The 23,382-nt window shown below is 33.2% G+C and overlaps 1 protein-coding gene across 4 annotated transcripts; it reads right to left on the reverse strand.

The window, feature by feature from the left end:
* Positions 1–14,916: 14,916 nt before the first annotated feature.
* On the reverse strand, positions 14,917–22,793 carry LOC111406182 (transcription factor BIM2-like). 4 transcript variants are annotated; one of them, XM_023035429.1, is made up of 8 exons: positions 22,594–22,793; positions 22,333–22,435; positions 22,064–22,151; positions 19,575–19,644; positions 17,373–17,468; positions 15,784–16,193; positions 15,390–15,519; positions 14,917–15,259 (listed from the first exon to the last, which is right to left on the reverse strand). In XM_023035429.1, the coding sequence occupies exons 2-8, from the start codon at positions 22,403–22,405 to the stop codon at positions 15,155–15,157; spliced, it is 972 nt and encodes a 323-aa protein (XP_022891197.1). In that variant the 5' UTR covers positions 22,406–22,435; positions 22,594–22,793; the 3' UTR covers positions 14,917–15,154. The 4 variants fall into 4 exon arrangements, with proteins under 4 accessions (XP_022891197.1, XP_022891200.1, XP_022891198.1 ...); XM_023035432.1 differs by having other exon boundaries at positions 22,064–22,148; positions 22,565–22,793; XM_023035430.1 differs by having other exon boundaries at positions 22,565–22,793.
* Between the last annotated feature and the right edge of the window lie 589 nt (positions 22,794–23,382).

The following is a 23,382-nucleotide window of genomic DNA, read 5'->3' on the forward strand; positions in this document are numbered from 1 at the left end:
CTTTATATGGATGACATGTTATTAATGAACCTAACATGAAAGTGGTTAAAAAGATTAAAATGGAGTTAAGGAAAGAATTTGACAGAAAGACCTAGGATTTGGTAGGAAGATACTTGGTATGGAGATGAATCAAGATAGCTCTAATTCTTTCTTGTATGTGCATCAAACTCCTTATGTGCTTAAAAATTGAAGAAATTTGGCATGCTTAATTGAAAACCTACTTATGTGCCTCTTAGAAACCATTTTATATTATCTAAAGACCAATCGTCTGCTAATGAAGATTAAAAGGATTTTATGAATAAAATGTCTTACTTTAATGATATTGGTTCTATTATGTACTTTGTGGTCTGTATTAAACCTCACTTGGCTTTTTCTATAAGTATGTTAAGTCGGTATATGTCTAATCTTGATCCCAAACATTGGGAAGTGTTGAAGTGGTTGCTTAGGTACTTCAAGAGTACTTTTGATGTGGGGTTATTTTATAAATCTCCTGAAGAGGGTGTGAAACATAAAGGTTTTCACAGATGCTGACTATAATGGTGATGGAAATAATAGAAAATATATTTTCCTTTTATGTTTACTTTTTGTGACTCTTGTGTGAGTTAGAAATCTTAACTCCAATATATAATTGTTTTATCTACCATTGAATCTAAGTATATTACTACTACAAAAGCTATTAAAGAAGCTCTATGGTTAGAGGCTTGCTTAATGAACTAGGAGTTTTAAGTAACAATGTGATAGTATACTCTAATAGTCAATTTGCTATTCATCTATGTAAAAATCATATCTTTCATAAATGCACTAAACATATAGATGTTAGATTGCATTTATGAGACATGTAGTATCTCAAGATTTGATAAAACTTCTGAAAGTGCATTCAGACTATAACCCTGCAGATATAGGCAACTAAAGTGCTACCCTCGGTGATGTTTGGACGTTGTCAATTTGTTTTGAAACCATATTGTGTAACTACTAAACTTTCTTTTCTTCGTTTTCTTTACAGGTATATTTGGTATTAAGATGGAGGTTTGTTGGGTATTTGATACCAAATAAACCCGGGGTAATTATGAAAAATCGAGTTGGAATTAATTCAATAGGTCTAGTTCCATTATTGAATATGGATAACCCAAGGTAACAAGTGAATACGACTCAACCCACTTATTTACTTGGCCCACCCGGCAAACCTATATAAGCTTTCATATAAGGTTTTCTCTTCACTCTCCTCACACAATACTCATACCTCTCCTTTATGTTCTCTGATCATGTGCTTCTTTGTAATTCTTGTGTCACTCTTTGAGTCTTCTCCATTGCTCCTTGCCTGCGTGGGTCACCGACGACCTAATCCTGTGGTTGAGCCCATTTTTCTCCTTTTTCTACCATTGCTTTAGGCACCCTTGCTGCTGTGGGTTCTGCTTGGTTCTAAGTTTTTATGGCGATTTTTTTAGTGTTTGGTGGAATTCTTTGGGTCTACTTAACTGTGATGATACCTTGGGTTGGTTGTTCCAAGTCCTAGTTGATTGATTCATCATCAAAGCTTGGATTCTGAAGGGGAGTTTGATTCTTGCAATTCGTTTGTGTTATTTCGATTTCCATGTTATTCTATTAATATTTAACCAAGTGTTTTACTATCTATACTTGCTAGGGATTGCATTTGCGCTACAACATTATTTGTCCTTCTCAAATGAGTGCTCATGGGCTAGTATTTGATATTAGGTTCTACATATACCAAACACAAAGAATTACTTTACAAAAAACAAGAACTTGAAGAATATCAAAAAAGGAAAATAGAAGAGGAAAGTGAAAGATTTTTATATCTCCTAGTGAAACATCAATCTTTATATATTGATGTTTATACACTTTTCCAAAGAGAATATACCATAAGAATCACCTTCATTCATTTTACAGCCATATAGATAAATTTATGTACAAAGAGGCGAAAAACCCAAAGAACATAGGCCTGTCATTGCATGCACTAGGGATGGCCACCCAACCATGATGGCCCCGACTCATGCTATTCGATCCTCCATCATTATATCCTTCTCCATATTAAAGAGAATATAAACCATAATGATACCAATTTGATTAAACAAACATAGAGAGAAAAATAATAACGAAGATAGGAGAAAAAACCGTTTCATTGAGCCACCAAAGTTAGAGCAAAATTAAGATACAAAAAGTTTATGTACTACAAAGTAAAGGAAGAGACAAAAGAAAAAACTACCCTTAAACTAATAAGTTTATTACATTAACGTTCCCCTCAAACTCATGTTGCTATAGCAAGAAGCAACTTAAAGTTTGTCAAGCAAGAAATGAAAATGACAAACTAGGTGTGATTTCGTAAAGAAGTCAGTAAGCTGTAACAATGAAGAAAAAAAGGTAAGGAAATGGAGTCCGTCTACAGATGATGGCGAACCAAATAACAGTTAATCTAAATATGCTTCTTGCAATTATGGAACACAAAGTTGCGAGATATCTGAATAACATTTTTATCAACACAATACATAGGCATTGGAGAGGAAGAAAAAAACACCCATGTCTACAAGTAACCAATGTAACCACACAATCTAAGTGGAAGTTTATGTTATAGCATGAGATTCTGTCTCAATAGAAAAATGAGAAACAACAATCTACTTCTTAATTTTTCAAGAGATAAAAGAATCACCCAGAAATATACAAAAGCCAGTAATGGACTTATGATTAGCGAGGCTATTGGCTCAATCAGCAACAAAACAAGACAGGGGAGGTCGATGAAAGTAAAAGACTTTAAAAACAAGAATCACGAAGATAGCACAAAATATTAACATTAGCTGCCCAGTGAACTATAGTAGGAGCTGAAACAAACTAGTTAAAAATGTTAACAGCATAAGAAATATCAGGATATGTAACGGTGAGATAAACCAAGACATCAAATAATAGTGCGATACAAAGTAGGATCAATCAAGGGTACACAATTAGAAAGTGAATATCGAGTGATAGCCTCAAGAAAATTATCAACAGATTTAGTCTCAGTATGACGAGCACGTAATTCTAAATTTAGATCAGCATCAATATCATCACCAATAATAACCATGTCATCAACATATAATATAAGTAGAATACGACCAACCAAAGTGCATTTAAAAAATAGTGCAAGTCATGTTGGCTAAATGTAAAACATAAAGAGGCATCAGCTATAGAAAATCTCTTAAATCAGGCACGACGTGCTTATTTGAGACCATATAATTTTTTCTTGGGCTTGCAAATACATCCAAGAATATGAGACACACCAGGAGGTGGAACCATATAAACGTCCTCCCAAAGATTTTGATTCATAAAGGCATTTTTGACATCAAGCTGAGAGAGACTCTATTTATGATTAGATGCAACTGTAATAAGTGTATGAACAGTGGTCACCTTAGCAACATGAGCAAATGTCTTTTCATAATGTAGACCATACTGCTCAGTGAATTTCTTAGCAACCAATCAAGCCTTGTAACGCTCAATCGAAATATTAGATTTTGTCTCTTCCTTTATTTTGCAGTATATAAACTCATTGTTTCTCATATTTTACCAACTGTGTGCCAATTGAGTACTCAACATAATTGTAAAATCAAGAATTTTTGCATTATTAGACTTCCAAGCGTCTAACTCTGCCACAAAAACATCAGCAGTGCTCATAGATTTTACAACAGTTCCACTGACATAACCCAATATTCTTTTTCCCTTAAAAAATTTCATTACAATACTCCAATATGAGTATTTCTTGCCATTTAATCAAACACTAATGGATTGAAGTGAATCATTCCTTTCAGTTTTCATCATGAAGTCAACAAAAAAGAAAAAACTTGCAATTACAGTTTTCTATCCGTTTTTCCTATGTTCACCTAAATTCCCCTGTTTTCATAAACAAGAAACTTGTTAATTCCTCTACTTTCATATAGGTGAAACCTGTATGATATAACTTCAAGCTGTAATTCAACAAATAAATGTTCCCAACCAAAATAACACTAATCTAAAAAGTAAATAAACTAATTTGCATGTAAAGAACACAAAAATCACCCTCACGAATCAACTTGAACAAATGGGCATTGCTTAATCCAACAGATACCACAAATATAGGAATACAAAACTTCATTTCTCACGTCGTAACATACTCTTTCTCCTCCTTCAAAACCAAAAAAAATATCACTAAGCTTTTTGAAGTTGTCCTAGAAGCCATGAACCTAAATATGTTGAATGTTTAGTCGTAGCTGAATAAGAAGAAAATAAAGGTTAGAGTTTTCAATTGTACAAATTTAGGCTTTGATACCATGAAAAGAATATAAACCATAATGATACCAATTTGATTGAACAAGTATAGAGAGAAGAAGACGATGATGAAGTGTAATACTTTGACTAATAAAAGAGAAGTCAAACCAAACCAACAAAAAAATGCCAAAAGACAAACAAAATGGCAGGCGGTGGAGTGACAAACCTTACCCAATTCATTTATATAATAATCCATTTCTTACACACACAAATAGACACAATTGAGAGAAGCCGAACCAGAGAGAGAAAAAAAAAAGAGGAAGAGAAGAAAGAAAAAAATAGAAAAAATTTGCCACCCTGTTAGGAATTAAGTGTTCTATACTATTAGGCTTGAATTCCTCAATTTTGAAAGGTAAGTAAAAAGTCACTTATTGAAAGGTTATGTTTGATTTTATAATTGTTAGATTATTAGATTAAATTCAATTTTATTGAAGAGGTTAGTATAATAAACTATGAAATTAAGTAAAATGAAAGAAAAATTAGTTTTAGTAATTAAAGAGAATTTAGAAATCGTCTAAACGTGAAATAATTCAATTTTGGTATCGCCTATTTAATTATTGAAATTACTTAAAATAGTTAATTGTTGATTTAAAAATTATATTATATTTCAGGCGGCGATACGGATATCGGGACAATTTACCGACCGAGTTGATTTTGGCGTATATAGTTCTGTGAGAGGAAAAATATAAATATTTTTAAAGTATTTATCAATTAAGTATATTTTTAAAGTGTGTGCAATTATATATAATTATGTGTTCGAATTATATGGTTATTATGGAAATATATTTTATTACGATACATGTGAGATTTCAAAGATTGTATACAGTACATTGTGAATAGGAATATGAGATATGATTTTGAGATCGATCAGAAAAGTACCTATGATTATATATTTCTTCTAGTTCATTGAGGGACTTTGACCGTTTCTATATTACACTAAGGGGTTGGACTGGGGATGAAGGGGTCTCGACCGTGTACATATAGTTCACTGAGAAGTCTTCGTCGTGTTCTAGAATTGATTATGAGAGATCTTTATGATCGGCTTTCGTTCACGACAGGGGCCAAAGGCACGTGACGGAAGTTCTTAGCTCGAGAGGCGGATTACATATTTCAATCAGAGGGTACATTTTTTGTGAATTTTTTAGCACATTTGATGTGATAAGATTATAGCATAGTTATTAGCTAATGTTCATATCATTATTTTAATATGATATTTTATGACCTTATGTGAATATTTCACTTTTTGGCAATAATTACATTATGGTAACTTGTGAATCATCAAATGATATGAATTTGATTTCCAATAAAAATGTATAAATGAAAAAGTATATTTGTTTTGAACTTCTCCACTCACTGAGCTATCAACTCATATATTTTTCCACGTTTTTCCTTATCAAACAGAAGTTGAGTATTTGGGCATCTTTTGAAGTTGAGCCTTGATTTTGGAGTTAGAGTCACACGACAGAGTTTGTTAGTATGACTCACTTCATAGATCATGTAGTCAGTGTTTTAGGAAGTATGTTCATGTCTAAATGTGATTTTGCATCACTTGTAGATGGTTATGGATTTCACTATGTATTTTGCAGCCATATGTACATTTCATTTTACTTCTTGGTAAATGTTGAGGTTTCAGCCTATTTTTATTGTGTTGTGTTATAGTTTGGAATTTGTGTGAAACTTATCACATGTTGGTTAGTCTTATTTATAGGGGAGATAATGCCTAAATTCTGTTATAAAAATGATGTATAAAAAGTGATATATTGTACTTGTAATGGCTTTGATAGTGGGTCCGACTTTTAGTTGGTATCTATTATCGACGCACACCTCTTCCGGATCCAGTAGTGTTACATGGGACGGGATGTATCATGAAGAACTAAGATAGACGGAGTAATAATGGATTCGTTGAGCCACCAAAGTTAGGGTAAAATATGAGATAATGAGTTTATATACTACAAAATATAGGAAGAAGCAAAAGACGAAACTACCCTTACACTAGTAAGTTTATTACATTAACACGGATGATACCACAATTCCTACAAATTCTTTTAGGCATCCTAAAATGTAAATTCCGACATTTATTAGAAAATCTCCCACCAATCCTCCAGCATTTTAAGAAAATGTTATTTTTAAAAAAACTCTCATACATACCGACAAAATTTGCAAATTGATAAAGTTGTCTTTGGACTTGAACCCAACTTTAAAACGGATGTTGTTTTAAAAAATCTCTCATTATACTTGCCAAGTTTACAAATAGATGAAGGCGTATTTTGGACATGATCCATACTTAGCAAAAATGTGTCACGTGTTGACTAAGGTGACATGGTAGCTAGGCTTTAAACTAACAGTCCTATGCATTAAACATGGAGTTCTCCACGCACTAACGTGAACATATTTTTAGTGTCATAAAGTTGACACATTAATATTCATGCAATGGTTGTAAAGGCTTTGGAGGTGGAAGAGAGTTTCAGTTATGGTTCACGGCTAATAGGCCACGTGTCCTATATTTTTGTTTAACTCGTGAATATCTTAATTAGCTTGCTAAAAAACATCGAGAATACTAGCATATCTAAATATTCTATAGATGTGTCTCTCTATAAGTCTATAAAGTGCAAGATAGCTCAACCTCTCTTCCCATGATAAGCTCACAAAAAACTTTTTTCATTGGGATTAATCTGTTTCAATTCACTCATATAAAATTCTTTACTCGTTGAACCTAAGAACTTGATGTTTCAAGTCTTTGGTTGAGTTTCCATTATTGGTGATTATTAATTGCAACAATCCATTTCCCATTGGCGTTTTCCAAACTAAATCACTTGTAAGGCCTTTCTTCAAAGAATCCACCAAGTTTTTCTTTCTTGACTTGACTTGTTCTATGGTACTTATACCATCCAAAATAAGTTATCTTACCATATATCAACATCAAAGAACGCAAGCTTTCGATAATCCAAATGACATCCCCATGTTAGCAAATGTGCCATATAGCAAGTGAATGTAGTCTTCTCCTAACCTTCTGGACTACGGGAATTTGGTATACCCCGAATAACCAGCAATAAAATAGTTGTGAGAGTGATTGATAATTCTTTCAAACATCTAATCAATAATAAGAAGAGAAGAATGATCATTCCTAGTTGCCTTTAGTAACCTTGTAGAGAAAATGGCAATCTTTATTTTATTCCACTGGTATCTTAGCTGAGTAATGAGGATTTTTTTCTCTTAGCAAATCTAGAAATCAATCTAACAAAGTAATGGAAAAGGGTTTTTAAAGACGACCTTTTGTGGTGGGATGTGGGCTGCAAAATATGGACGAAAGAAAAGGAGGCCTTCTTTCAGTCAGTCCAATTGACTTTGTCCTTCTTTGACAATTTCTTCAAAAATACTTCGGTTTAATATTTAATTCAAAATTTTCTGATTCTCATATGTAAGAATTTCCTGTTAAATTCCTGGCCTGATGAAAATTCTTTTGTATTTCAGCTTAAAAAACTCATGTCAACCTCACATTCATCATCCGATTAAGAATAAGAAATGTACATAGCCCATGTATATAGCTACCAACATAGGTTTTACAATCCTAAGTTTAGTATGCTTGTCATCATATATTTGAGTTACTTGAAATATAAAGCATATTTTTCGTCAGAAAACTATGTCCTTGGTCCTCCCATTGGTATAAAAATGTAAAACCCATATATATAAAGATCAATTTTGTAAGAAACCAAGAGGCTATGTACCATTTTTGGAAATCTGAATTTTGTGCTTTGTGTATGTTCCCTTTGCCGTATTTTCCTCTCTTGAATCACTATAAATTCCAAGATTCACTGATAAAGAAAACACTATAATCTCACCATGGAACTGTTAACCATCATTGTTACTTGTTTTGTACTTCTTTCTTTTATATTTGCACCTTGTCCTTCTGATCAATTACCAGTGAAGAAATCTATCGAAAAAGGTAAAGAATTTATCCTTTTTTTGTTACGATTTGTCTTCAACGGGAACTCTGTGCAAGCAATGGTGGACGAAACGTCAATATTTTTAGTTTGATGCATAATATTGTGTGTTTTTTAAATGTGCAGCTCATGATACAGCCCAACTTAATCTTCTTCCGTCGCAGCAGCGGAAGCTCAAGCTCAATGAAGAGGGAATTGTACGATTTTCTTCATACCATATGAAAGATTAATTCATTCTTCATCATGAATGCATGAACATTTATTTATGATAAATCATAGCTCCATATAAGTCCTAAAACTATAATCTAGGAATAGAAAATTATGGGATGTTTTAATATCTTCGGTTTACACAGGTGAAAAGTGTAGAAGAGTGATATTTTGGACCATACAAGAGGAATATGGAAGTTTCATCAGGTAAGTTGATTTTCAAGAACTTACGGTATGCCTCTTGGTTCCATTAGTGCAAAATTAAGTTTTAACTAAATTTTCACTACGGTCGATTAGTTTTCCATCTATTATGACTGATGCACTTAACTATTTTATTCATCAAACAATTTAAACTTTAAACGAAACATTCCAAGTGAAATTATAACCTTCAAAAAACTGGTTCACGTAAGGAAGAGCTGATGCACTTTCGAATGACAAATTTGTCATGTAGCCGTTGTTCATATCTATTCCACGGCGGTCTGCTTAGACTGCATCTTGTTTTCAGGTTTTTAACACTTGTCCTTGATATTTAAAAATTAATTTTCCACCAATTTCTTTTACTTTCTTCGTCCAACGTGCTTTATCTCACAAAACATAATACGATAAAGTAGTTGCCACAAGAATGCGAGAACAAAATGCAACAAAACCATTATTTCATGTTCTCATCATACTATAAATTTTCTTATTTCAGGTAACAAACTACATCGTAAAGAGAAAAATCTGATGCATCCAGGAACAGTGGAATGGAAAAAATGGACTGACTACGTCGTCCAATACACAACAAGAATGTCCCAGCTGGTCCATGAAATACGGGATTATCATATGTATAATCCTAGATGTTTTGACACACAATTTTGAAAATTCGAAAAAGAAAAGAAAAAACTAATTAAGTGTTATTGTGATTATATGGAAATGAGGAAATATGTCTCCTTGTAGCTTTATTGTGGCCATTAGTTTCAAGCAAACAAAAGCTAAATTGAATGGGGATCAAACGGAGGCTTTATATGTCATCTCATATTATAAAATGAATTGAATAAAACTAATGCAAATTGAACAAGGGAAATGCTATTTGTACATTCCGATGTACATGGGAGTGTACGTATAACAAAACCCATTGGACAATCAACCAAACATTTTACGTACCTCTCCTTTCTTTGTTAAATATTGTTAAAATTAGTGTTCCTAGCATTACATGACGGTTTAGAGTTTGCTTAACATAGACTATTTAAATATTTTCTTTTCTTCATACACATTTACAATCACCTTCTTGTTTCAATAAAAAATTTTGCACCAATTCCAAAATTTCTCTCTACCTTTTAATCACAAATTCTCTAAAAATCATTTTAACTTTAAACAATCTCTCTTAGACAAACACTTAGCCTTTCTTTGATTTTGTGAAAAGTAATTTTTTTTTTTAAATGTGATTAAAAATTAGAAAAAATTTATAAGTCAAGGTGTAAAATAATTTTATTGGGAAAATGTGCAATCGAAAATGAATTTGTACAAAAATTAAAATCAAACAAGGCTTAAAATGATTATTATATTGTGTATGAAATGTGGTCCACCCTTCTTCAATACATGGTAATACTAACAAACCGTACCTCAAGCACATGAATTTGTTACATTGGAGTGGATTAGTTCATTAAGGGTCCAGCAGTGTTTTAAAAAGATCATTTAGGCGTCGAATAGGCCACCTAGGCTTGAAGCTCGAGCAAAACGCCTACTTATGATCTTAAGACTTTTATTACAAAATTTTAAATTTTCAAGTTTCCAAAATTTTTTATTTGTATAAAAGTTAAAAATGACTCTATCTAAATGGTTAAATAAAATTTTAAATTATGTTATTATTTACATTATGTAATTATGATCTTAAGACTTTTATTACAAACTCTAAAAGCATGTTTGAAGTTCCTATAAATCTATTAAGTAGAACGTCTACTTGAAAATTGAAACTATGATAAATATTATAATTTTTGCATTCCGAAAACTTGAAAATTGCATAATTGACTAATGGTTGAAGTTATTAAGTAAATATTGCATTTTATAATTTTACGTTGAATATGTATTATTTTACTTATTAAATAATTTTTAAAATGATAAAAAATTTAAAATAATATTATAAATAAGAAAACGTATTTTTACGCCCAAAAGCAAGCTCGTAAAGCTTGAATTTTGACTCCACGCATAATCACGTTTTAAGCTTTTTAGAATATTAGGGACGCGTGAACATCTTGAACAACGAAAATAAAGGATGCAACGACCAAGAAGATTAGCTTAATTTAATATCTCAAATTTAGAAATTTAAAATCGAAAAATAAAAAGACTGGTTATTAAAAAAATAAAAAATAGTTTGACAGGTGTCTCGGCACCTGCCACGTGTGATGTCCTACATTCAAATACTCCGTTTGCTCCTTGCCCCACACCACATTCGCAGCACATCTTTTAGGGCGTGGGGGATTTGTCCAAAATCATGAGGAATTAGTGGGAGATGGCCTACTTATTTAAATAATTATTTAGTTGAATTACTTATATACAATTTAGCATTTAATTATTTAGTGTAATTAAATAACGATTATTTATTTCAATTACGTATTTAAATATTTAATTATGTATTTGAATATTTTATGTTCTTTTATTTTGAATATTATTTAGTTTTAATTACTTATTTAATAATTTTAATTGGTTATATTTTTGTCTAATATTTAATTATTTATTTGAATTACTTATTTGAATTGTTTAATTTTTATGCATATTATGTATTTAATATTTAATTACTTATTTATGTTATTTATTTTAATTGTTATTTAGTTATTAGTTATTATATAAACAATTTCAAGGAATAAATAATTGAGTAGTAAATGAATATAAATAATTAATTAAAGTAAATAAAAATGTTTAAGTAAGATAATTATTTGAAGAATGAAATACTAAGTATTAATAAAATAACTAAATTACGCAATTAAAATTAGTAATTGAAATATTAAAACAAACGATTAAATTAAGCAATTAAAATGTATAATATACATAAAGAATTAAAATAATTATTTAAATAATTAAGTAAACAATCAAATTAAGTATTAATAAAATGATTAAAGTAAGCAATTATAATAAGTGATTAAAATATTAAAATAAATGATTAAGTTTTGTATTAGTAAAATAATTAAAATAAATAATTAATATACATAAACAATTGCAATAATTATTTAAATAATGAAATAAATAATATACATAAATAATTAATATTTTTTTACGTTCATTTTCTTTATTCCATTATGTTGATTATTGCGTATAGTAGCAGTTTGTTAGTTTAATTTTCTAATATTATACTTTATCTATTATCTCTTGCACATGGTTGTAATATTTGAAATTTTTCAGGATGAAATATCATTTGGATGACGCCGTCAGATAGATTTCTGGTAAAGTTACGTCGAACTGTAACTTTGTCAGTTTCACTTAAGTATTAGATTTGTTGGACGACGAGCACGCAGACATATTACGTTGATCATGCTTATGGTCATTGTGTTCCTTGCGTGACGTACATTTTTCTGGGCTGTTGTTCAATGCCATGTTATGTTGACTACTTAAGCCAGTTGACGAAGATGCCTACCATTTTGATCTTGAGGGCAAGGTATCAATATTCTCCATATTCGAGTTTTTCCTCGTCACTGGATTGCGATGTATGAATGAAGAAGCGGCTAGGGCCCGTATTTCGAGGAACGGGAGGCTGTTGAATAAATATTTTCATAGACAAACGACAGTTACTCTAGCGTAGTAGAGAGATGCATTCAGGGGATGCGATCAAATGTTTGATAAGCTGAAGCTGGGCTTGGTGCTTATCCTCGAGAGCGTACTCAAGTGTCATCACAAGAAGATATCGATTGATATTTTCCATTTGGAGGTTGTTGATGACATTGATACCTTCAACAACTATCTATGGGGACAGAGATATTTTGTAAATACATTACGCGTCTTCAGGAGGGGATTTTCGATGCCTAAGTTAGATAGGCCCGAGTGCAAGTACGACGCATATAGACTGCCGTTGGCGTTGCAGATATATGTTTAAGTTAATGAATTATCTATGCTTTTTTTTTTATTAAATTCTATATATAATAATTGTAATTGTTGCAGTGTGGGTGTACGAGACTGTCCCCATCTTGGATAGTCGGTACGCAAGGAGAAGGGAGAGATGATTATCAGCTCTCCTCGACGATCCTGAAATACGTATTATACATTTGCGATTTATGTTTCATGTCCTTTTAAAATTTCAATACTTGGTCATTAACTATGAAAATGTCAAAATGTTAGTTTGAAATCCTCACTGAATTGGCACCGTCGATCAAAGAGGAGAGTCAAGAGTTATATTCATAAACTGTCTGTTCCGACTGCTCCAGACGATTAGATGCCCGAGTCCATCGTGGATCGAGATAGGGTATGTTAATTAAATATAATTTGCTGAATATCACTTTAATCTTGTAATTAAGTTATTCATTTGTAATATTTATTTTTTTAGGAGGGTCGTCCAGTATCACCTTCAATGCGCATTCATTGGCTTTCGAGGCCTTCTGATAGCTCATGAACACCCCATACTCTCGACGAACGTCGTTAATGATGTCCAAATGTCTATAGATCGTTCATGGATTCTGAAACTTGTGTAATATTTGTCGACCAATGAACCATGATATGTCCTGTCTGTGATCATTTTGACAAATATCAACTTTGTAGATATGTTCTCGTGCATACTTACGAACAACAAAGAACTCATTAGTGTCCATTTTCATAACTCGCATGCGCCAATGGCAACTGTCGTCAATGCAAATAATTGTGTATATTGACTTGTTTCATTTTTTCACTTAAAACTCAAAGTTATGTTTCAAAGCAATCCGGTGAATGGCTTCCTTCTTTATTTCGAACAGTTGCTCAACATACAAATCTTCATCATCTGGAATTACACGCAAATATTAGAGGACCGTGTACTCGTTCCAACATATAAGCTCCCCCTAACTCATGTCTCCGACAAGATAACGCAACTAAATCTTCATTTGTAAATTCATTTTCATTCTCATTCTCATTGTCTCCAACTGTCGACGAAATTCTGTGTGTAATATTTGTCAACCAATGAACCATGATCTGTCCTGTCTGTGATCATTCTGACGAATACCAACTTTGTAGATATGTTCCCGTGCATACTTACGAACAACAAAGAACTCATTAGTGTCCATTTTCGTAACTCGCATGCGCCAATGGCAACTGTCGTCAATTCAAATAATTGTGTATATTGATTTGTTTCATTTTTTCACTTTAAACTCAAAGTTATGTTTCAAAGCAATCCAGTGAATGGCTTCCTGCAAATCTTTCTTTATTTCAAACAGTTGCTCAACATACAAATCTTCATCATCTATAACTACACGCAAATATTAGAAGACCGTGTACTCGTTCCAACATATAAGCTCCCCCCAACTCATGTCTCCAACAGGATAACGCAACTAAATCCTCATTTGTAAATTCATTCTCATTCTCATTGTCTTTAACTGTTGATGAAATTCTGTGCGTAATAGTTAGGTCATGGTGAGGAACAATTGTTTTAGGAATAACCACATCATCCTCACGAGCAATTTCCATCTTGTATCGAAAATCATTCACATTAAGATCCTCTCCATCAAAATCTTCATGTTCATCAGGGTTATTCTTCTCCACTAAAGTTACGCGAATATGAATTAAGTGATTCTGGTCCAATTCAATTAAAACCTTCATTTCAGCTTCATAAGTAACCATTACGTGCGGAATTGAACTGGATGCATGCTCGCTGAGCAGAAATCCCAATTCCATGTCATACTGAGAATGATCGACGCCAAGCATGTTCTGTAATTCATGTTACATTTTTCGCATACGATGTACTCGATCTTATAACAATTGATGTAGCACTACGTCTTTTGCTCGTCCATTTTCATACCCATTGTTAATTTTCGTTCATTTCAAATTTACTAAAATAGCAAATCGGAATTGCAGCCGAACCCATATCTACAGAAGGAAAACATAATTGTTTAAGAAATTATAATTACATGGAAAATGGACAGTCGACCCAAATGGAAACCTATGACTAGGCCGTCGGTCCGTCCGATCGAAACAATCGGGCCCGACACCATTGTTGCCAAGGCCGACTATTTCCATTCGGTCCAGACGCCATCATCAATCGAGATTCTTCCATACAAGTTCTTCAAATTTTGTCTGATAATTAATATATACAGATGAATATTTTCCTCGTTTTTGCTTTAAAATGTTATAGATCCATATGAGATTGTAAAAAAATTTCTACTATTAAAATCATCCATTTAACTATTAAAATGTTAATATTTTTTTTATTAAAATTTTATTTCCCTCAACTAATTCGACGAGAAAAAGATGGTCGATAAATATTAAACTCTCTACATACAGACGCTATAAAAGGTACACCATATATGTAAAATGTGTGTGTGTGTGTGTGTTTTTTTAAACATCGATTCCATAAAACATCCTTAAAAAGTAAGAAACTCAGGATGAGAAATCTTGCGTGTACAATCAACTAGTCATTAAACCAGCAAATGATACAATCATGACTTACAATGGTAATATCGCATTTGGGGGAAGGATTGGATAGCACATGACACTGTTACGAAAGAGAAATTTTGGTCATTATTTCGGCCCCACATAGCAAATATGCACATAAAGGGATCATGTTGTTATCAAATCTTCTGCCTTTTTCGAGCTACATCGGCATCTTCGCTGTTGCTTGCATCTTGAAAATGCCCTTCTGATTTGTCCCCAGAAGGCATAGGATTTTCATGATCCTAGAGTGTAATGCAAGATTAAATGTCGGAATAGAACTCTCACGGTATCGAGGCTGACAGCATTCCTCAAATGTAAAAAAATAAAAATAAAAATAAAAATGACAACATATGAACATAAAATGCTTCATACCATGGCATTTGATATTCCTGAGGTTGATCCTCGATTTGCACATTTCCCAAGATTGATCTGCACTGACATACGGGCTTCCGATAGATCCACGCCCGTGCTCTCAAGTGCTTGAGTCAATGAATTCAAGAACCTTATTGCGTCAAATATCACATGTTAGCAAAGAAATTTTATACATAATAAAAAGGACAGAGATGATGTGTTGGCTGAGAAAACAGGTCATAGTACTGCTTGAACTCAAAGCAACGAGAATCAAGAAGCATTTCGTGAAGAAATAGAACAGTAAAATTTCCAATAAACAAAATAAAATTGGTTGACCATGATGGAGTAAGTTAAGAGTTCCCATGGTGTTCCAAGAAATTTAGAACCATATATTGGAAATTTTATGATAAATCACCTTTGGGAGTAAACATTTGAGATGCTAATAGTGCCCCCTTCAACTGACAGTTCCTCCTGATTCATAATGCCTGAAGCAGTTCGGTCTTCAGTGGACTGCACAACTGAAGCTGATTTTGGTAAAGTCTGGGAGAAGGCACCGTCGTTAGGGATACAAGCTGGCATGCTTGCCTGCAGTGACACGGGAATGGCCATTGCCTCATCTGCAAGTTCAGCTTGTGGATCCACCGCTCTCCCAGACGCATTCCCACTAGGTTCTAATTCAATAGGATTCTGATGACTCGCTTGCATGGTTGAAGGGACCCCCCTGACATTATTTTCATCAAGCCGACAGGGAAATGTCGAACCAGAACCATTCTTCATGGCTTGAGCTTGACCGACGTGACTGTGAACATGCCAATGGCTATTTCTCTATTCCAAGTGCAAGGAAAAACAAAATTAATAACAAATCAAGAATCACGATATAAAGGAAATAAAATGTTCTGTAGCTACTAAAAAACATTTATCCAATCAATGAATAGGTTGAAAGTAAAAAATTCCAAACTGAATTTTCATTCTACAGAAGCTAAAAGCAAAAGAACGTATCATCCAACAACGGTAAAACCCAACCCAATCACGAAACAGAGTAAAGCCAAAGTTTAAACACAAGCAACAAGGTTGTGAATGAATAAAAAGAGCAAGGGCTGAGCGGAGAACAGCTAATGGATCAAGAACCTTTCACAAAAGCATTCCGTTTTACCAAGTTCGCTTGTCTTTTGCGATTCCACAAGTTTTGTGTAGTAATTCAAGTTGCTGATCTACCACACCCAAAACAAGAAGGTTGTGAATGAATAAAAGAAAGCAAGGGAGTGGGAGACTCAGAGAATTAATAGCCAAAAGAACATTACAGACATAAATTAGCCAAATAAACAAATTATTAAGAACCCAAATGATGGGATCTGGGTGACTACTGCCTATAAACAGTATTAACAAAAAGGGTGTTGGGTTCTGTTTTTGAAGCGGAAATTGGCTTTAAGAGAGGTTGAATTGGAGTGGCATTCGATTCTTTTCATAAAAATACATGAAATATATATACATTCCTTTTAAGTGTGCTGTTACTGAAAGAAAAGATTTTATGTTGTTATGTAATAGCCTATTATTGCATCAGAGCATCAGGCAACCCACGACGTAGAAATATGGTGCAACATGATAGCTGCAATCTCCTTCTCCTTCATGGTACTCTTTCAGTTGAGGATCGGCATTCTTATTTAGAGTGAAAAAACTCCATTTGATTTTACTAAAAAGGGAGAACTCGTGTACAGTACATGTAACTCTCACTCAGCTAAGAAAATCCATCCTAGTATCTATACATTCGGAAATCAACTGAGAACCACTAATGTACAAGTAAATTTGCAAGTGTGTCTATAAATGTGGGAGTCAACTGGGAACTATAAAGAATTTGTCTTAAAAAAAGGGGTGTGAGAATCAATATCGAGTAATCGGATGGAAATATCTCATAACTTGAAACTTTAAAAGACATAATATGCTTTGCGGGCAACCAAACAAGCTAAAATTATGGATTCATCTATATTTAGTCTGTCGAGATGTTACCCACGGCATTAGCTTTGTGGGCTCCAAATTCAATGATTGGTACGGCCCTTCATACTTCTGTAACTTCTCTTGTAAAAACTGTACGTATTGAATCACCTGCAACGAAATATTAATAAATAGCCATTAAAATAAGAAACTCCAAATAAATCAACTAAATGTATGACTTTCAAATCAAACAATTTAGCGTTAATTTCACCAATGGCCACTGAGTTTGATCAAAATTTCAAATTGGTCACTATAGTTTTTTCTGACCTATTTAGTCACTAAAGTTAATAACAGTTTTACCGGTAATCACTCAGTTATTAAAAGTAACATATAATCTGGCATAGCATCTGTTAAGTGACAAGATGGGCCAAACGCCGTTAATTCCACTGCCACATACGCATATGTCTGACTTTCTCTTGTTTTTGATCTAGTTAGGAAGAGCTTTTTCTTAAATGTTTATTATACTCATATAAATAAATTCCATCCTTGTTATCAACGTCCCTAAACCTATGGTAATCTTCAACCATATCGTAAACCTTATGAGAGGTCATCAGATGCCCAGTTATTGGGTCAACCTCTTCCGCCAATGGCACCCTGTAGTAAATTGATACCTCAACCCCTAAAACCTCCTTCAAATGTGTCCTCAACTTCCTCAGCACTCTTGATCATCCAAACAACCAGGGATTCCCACCATCACCATACATGAGCACATCTCCAGGGGAAACCCAGCACCATCCCAGATAAAGTTTGGATATTTTGGGGAGAGGATGAAATTTTTGTAGCTCAGCTTATTGAACAGAGGTTAGATGATTTCATTATGCCCCTGTTTGACAACCATTATTTCAGAACTCTTTTTTTTCATACTTATTTTCATCCACACATTCACATAACAAAATATCCTACAAGTAAACCCAAAACCTTTCTTTACTTTTTAACCACACATTCTCCAAAAAATCCCTATTCAAAAACCCATTTTATCCAAATAATGGATATAAAACAGGTGCTATATGTAACTCATTTACAAATACAGGAAAGAATAATAATTTACAAATGATACATCACCACATGTCGAACCTATTGCATAAATCTGGGAGGTGCAATCAGCAATTTCACAGCCAAAACCAGTAAGTAATCGATACTGTTGCTATAAAAGAATTCTGGGGCTGGATATCTGCTCATAATTCACAAGCCACACTAATGTTTTTGTTTAATATTGCCTTTTCAATCCACTTAAAAAATGTAATCTTCAATTTGTAGGCTAGAAATTTAGCATTCCCATCATTGTACTTCTCCAATTTCTGGTATCAAATTAAGTCATCATTATAACTTCCTTTTTTTCTTTTTTCTTTTTTTTCAAATTTTTCACTTCAACATTGTTTTTGGAAGGCTCCAATTGATCGCTGATTCTAACAGTCCCCCCAGGCGACAACACTTCACAACCTTCTCTTGATTCCTCGTCATTATTCCCTCAATTCCACCCTCTAACCTACTCACAAACTCCATCACCTCTGGCAACACCAGCTGTGCACCACAATCCTTTGTTGCAGTCCATGCACTCACCATTGCCAACCAATTACCGTACTCATGCGAGAATATCTGACAACCCATCCAACATCCTATAATATGGGAACACAACAGGCTGTGGGCAAAACAACCTACTCGCGGGTCTTGAGGGTGATGTGATAGTAGTAGTTGGGTTGTCGGAGGAACAGAAGGTAGTGGTGTTGCTGGGCAGAGATGATGGAGGATTGGCAGCATCTGAAGTTCTCATCATTTATTCAGGCAATGGTCGGTCGTGATGCGAGAACTCTGACCGAAGCTCCAATGGCTCAATGGGTTTGAATTTATGGGTGGTGCCACTGATGGAGGCCATTTTAAGGGACTTGGATAACTTTGTGGACGATTTTAGAGATAGATGCACAAACACATACAGGGCAAACAAAGCAAAAAATGTGGCCGGTAAGTACAATAAAGGTGTCTTTCTAAATGGGTAAGAAACAAGAGAAAAAGGACCTCTGAATGTGGCAGAATTAGCAGTGTTTGATCCAGCTTGACACTTGGAAGATGCAATTAAATCTTAGATATATAACTGGGTAATGAATGGTGATAGTTAACCTTAGTGAGTAAATGCGTAAGGAAATAAAAAAAATTTAACGACCAATTTGAAATTCTGCATAAACTTGAGTGACCATTGGTGAAATAAACTCAATAATTTACCTCCAATAAGACAGAAGCTGTATCTCTCTTCTGATCACAATGGGGTATCAATTCTCTCAATATCTGAAATCTGTTAATAAGAAAATTTGTTATGATGCTGAGAGATAATGTCAGAAACTATAAATCATTGAATTCATATTTACACACCACTAGAGATAAAATTGTGAGAGTAATACATGGAAATGCAATTTGCATAGTTTCCAGCAAAAAAAAAAAAAAACATACGGAGAAAACAACAGAAAGAATATAATTTATTTATTTATTTCCAAATAGAGACTTTTCCTTGATTCAACTAATACTAATTATTAGCCAATTAAGCTGTTTGAAAGTTAACAAAAGTAAACAGAGGACAAAATTTATGGATAGAGATGTACTCTCAATCATTTTGCATTTGCAGCATTGGCTTAAGCTAGCGTCATTCTTTGTAAAGCATTAACAACCATGCTGAGAAACTACATGTTTCAGAAAAATATCAAGACAATGGATGATTGACGGAGGCAATTACTCAGGTAGGTATACATCTAGAAGCATACTGAGTGAAGTCTAAACAGGTTATCGCAAATGGCTGAAGAATATGATATATAGAAAGCCATCGTACTTGAAAACCAAGGTTAACAAGAATGAAGGATAAGGCAACAATATTGACGATATTTAGTGCAGGGACAAGCAGAAGTCCAACAAGTCTCTTTGGAAATCCACAAAATAAGACGAGAATGTGATCCATTCAGACAAGAATAATCTAACTAGCCTGATAAATCCAGTGACAAAATTACTGCTGGTTCAATATCAATTAGGCCATATTGATACGAGTAATGATTGATGGCAAGACAAAACTCACAAATAAATAGGTTTTTAAACGCTTACCCTTTCAGGATTGCCTTACATGAGGTTTTCATTCAAAAATTCGAAGCTCACAATTTGAGTGCCATTTATCCAGGCCTATGCCTCCACTCACTCAACAGTCAACATTAAGCCCTACGGAGATTAAGCCCCTATTTGACCCCCTTTAAAACAAAACAATTTATTTTTCATGTTCATTTTCAACCATACATCCACACAATGAAATATTTTGCAAGTAAGCCTAAAATTTTCCTATTCTTTTTAACCACAAATTCTCCAAAAAATCACTATTCAAGCATCATTTTTACACAATAATGTCCATCAAATCGGGGCTCAGGTTCGCGCTCAATTATCTTTCCTTTTCTAACTTCTACTTTCCTTAACTTTTATTCCTTTAAACAGAAGAGGAAAGGTACTGGAAGTGATAGTAACAAGATGGATGAGATGAGAACCATGTATGTTGATGATTGAGCTGTCTTATGGTTGAATTCCAATTTCACACCAAAACTCAATCAAGTGCCAATTAAACCAAAATAATTGAACTAAATTCAATACCCAGCGCTTTACTGTGAACTGTAATTCATCAATTGATACTTTCCATTACAATGCAGGGAATTACAAGTGAAAGAACAAATATAAAAGTGAAGACATAGATCAGCTGAGGGAGAGAGTTCGTGAGCATGGGTGGGAGCCATGACATCATGTTAGCAATGATGATGTGGGAAAGTTGCACTAGTTTATACTTCTAGTAGATTGAAAATTTTTCATGTGATTACTAACTTGAGAATCTAATAATCAATAGAATGTTGACCTATTTTATGTTTATTTGGAAGTTAGACTTATAATTTTGTTAATTTGTTTTGGATTCCTGAGATGTTAATAATTTATTATGAGTATAATAATGTATTTTTATATTTGATTGAAACTGGTTTGTCCTATTTCTTATGCTTAAAATGACCAATTGAGCCTTTGTAGACATTGCATTTGTGAGGAACCAACAAAAAGGAAAATGGACTAGTTCACTAATAAAATACACCATGCAGCCATTGAACATATAATAATTCACTAAAAGGATATTACAATTTATAAGCACAAAGCTATTAACAAGCACAACTGGTATCCTCGATGTCCATAGAACATTTTAGCCTTAAACAATATAAGAAGCTAAATGCAAATTGATTTCCTAATGTTAAACATTTGTTAATAACTTCCTCTAGACCATGTTCTAACAATTCAATTATCTCAAAGCTTAAACACTCAAAATCCAATTCACTTAAAGAACTCAATTTTTTTTATAAATGGCTCTGCGATGACGTTATCAAATACAAGAAAATAAATCCATGAAATAACAATCAAAGTTAACTGTCAAGCTCTTTACAAGAGATCTTGGCATACTTTAAAGACGAATATGGTAATATTATTACAATTTGACAGATATAAGCGCATCCAAATAAAAATTTTCCGCATAACATAATCTATTGCATAGATACATATAAATAGGTAGTACTACCTAATATATAACATCAAGTATATTTAAACACTAAAACAAGTATTATATCAATTTTACCATTTTAAATTATTTTCCTCCGCGCGCAAAATTAAAATTATAACCTACCACAAAATTCATTCAACTCATATGAAAAATTCACCTCTCGTTGATCTTGCTCCTCCTCCGCTGTTCTGTAACTGAATGTTTTGACCTTGTTGCATTCGCCTTATCATTGTTCTTCCCATCTACTTTAACAACAATTTATACCAAAAATAAGCCAGATTACAATAAACTCAATTCATAAAACTCACTAACATCAACAAATAAATTTCCGAAACACAAGAAGACCATCAAGGCTCAACATCCCTCACGCATATAAATATATAAGTTAGGGAAAAAAATAAAAAATAACAAAAATAGAGCATGTACTTTTGGTTTTCTTGGTACCAATCTCTTCATCATCCTCTTCTTCGTCCTCTTGATGGCTCTTTCCCGGTCTCATGGTATTTCTCCCAAGACTTAATTTCTTTGGCTGCATAAAATCAAGAAATTCAACATACCCACATAATTGAAATGAAAAAATAGCCTGATATGATCACAACTAGAAAAAGAGATCTGTAAACTATTTAAAGGATATAAAAATAAAGGGAAAAAATTATACCAAAGAGATTATAGATTTATGGTTTAAACCTGAGATTTCGTGGAATTTCAGATTTTGGGCTCTCCTGTGTCTGTAGTAACCAAGTGCAATAACTGCTACACCAGCTTTTTGGCTTGGTGGTGGATATATAAATGAGCTGGCGTTTTTTACTCTTCATTTACTCTTGCTGTTTTTTTCACTTACCTAATATTTGGGGGTTCATCTTTTCACTTACGGTAGATGAAATTGGATCTCATAAATCATGTGATGTGATTCATGTTGAGGACGATTGGATAGAGATATAAAGGAAGAGCCCACGTGGGCCTCTCATGAACTCCGTTGCCAAATTATTTTCATTTTTCCCCCTTTTTCCGTTCTCTATTTGCTTGGGGTTTTGGGTATCAATTATGAACATTTTTACATGTATGCTCTTCAGTCAAATTTTTAAATTTATAATTTATTGCTTGAAATTTATTATTCACAAGTGATATTTTACTTTTAAATAACTTTTTAGGATAAGTTAATATTTAACTTTGAAAGTCAAATATTTATTTAGAAATTAAGTTAGTATTTTTTTACTTATAAGTAAATTCTACAATTGTAAGTAAATTTACATTTTTTGAGTTACCTTACCCTCGTGAGATTACGATTCTTTATCCTGACTATTGTAGCTAGGGCTATAAATGGATCTGATATGAACCGGATATGTACGAATTCGATTCAGTCTGATCCAATAAGCCAATAGATGTTTGATTGTTAAATCCATATTCGATTTGCTATGTTATTGAATATTCGATTAGATAATTCGATCCGAAACTGAAAAAGTTAGAAAGATAAAA

This window comes from Olea europaea, chromosome 12 (genome assembly GCF_002742605.1).
Source record: "Olea europaea var. sylvestris chromosome 12, O_europaea_v1, whole genome shotgun sequence".
NCBI classification, from domain to species: domain Eukaryota; kingdom Viridiplantae; phylum Streptophyta; class Magnoliopsida; order Lamiales; family Oleaceae; genus Olea; species Olea europaea.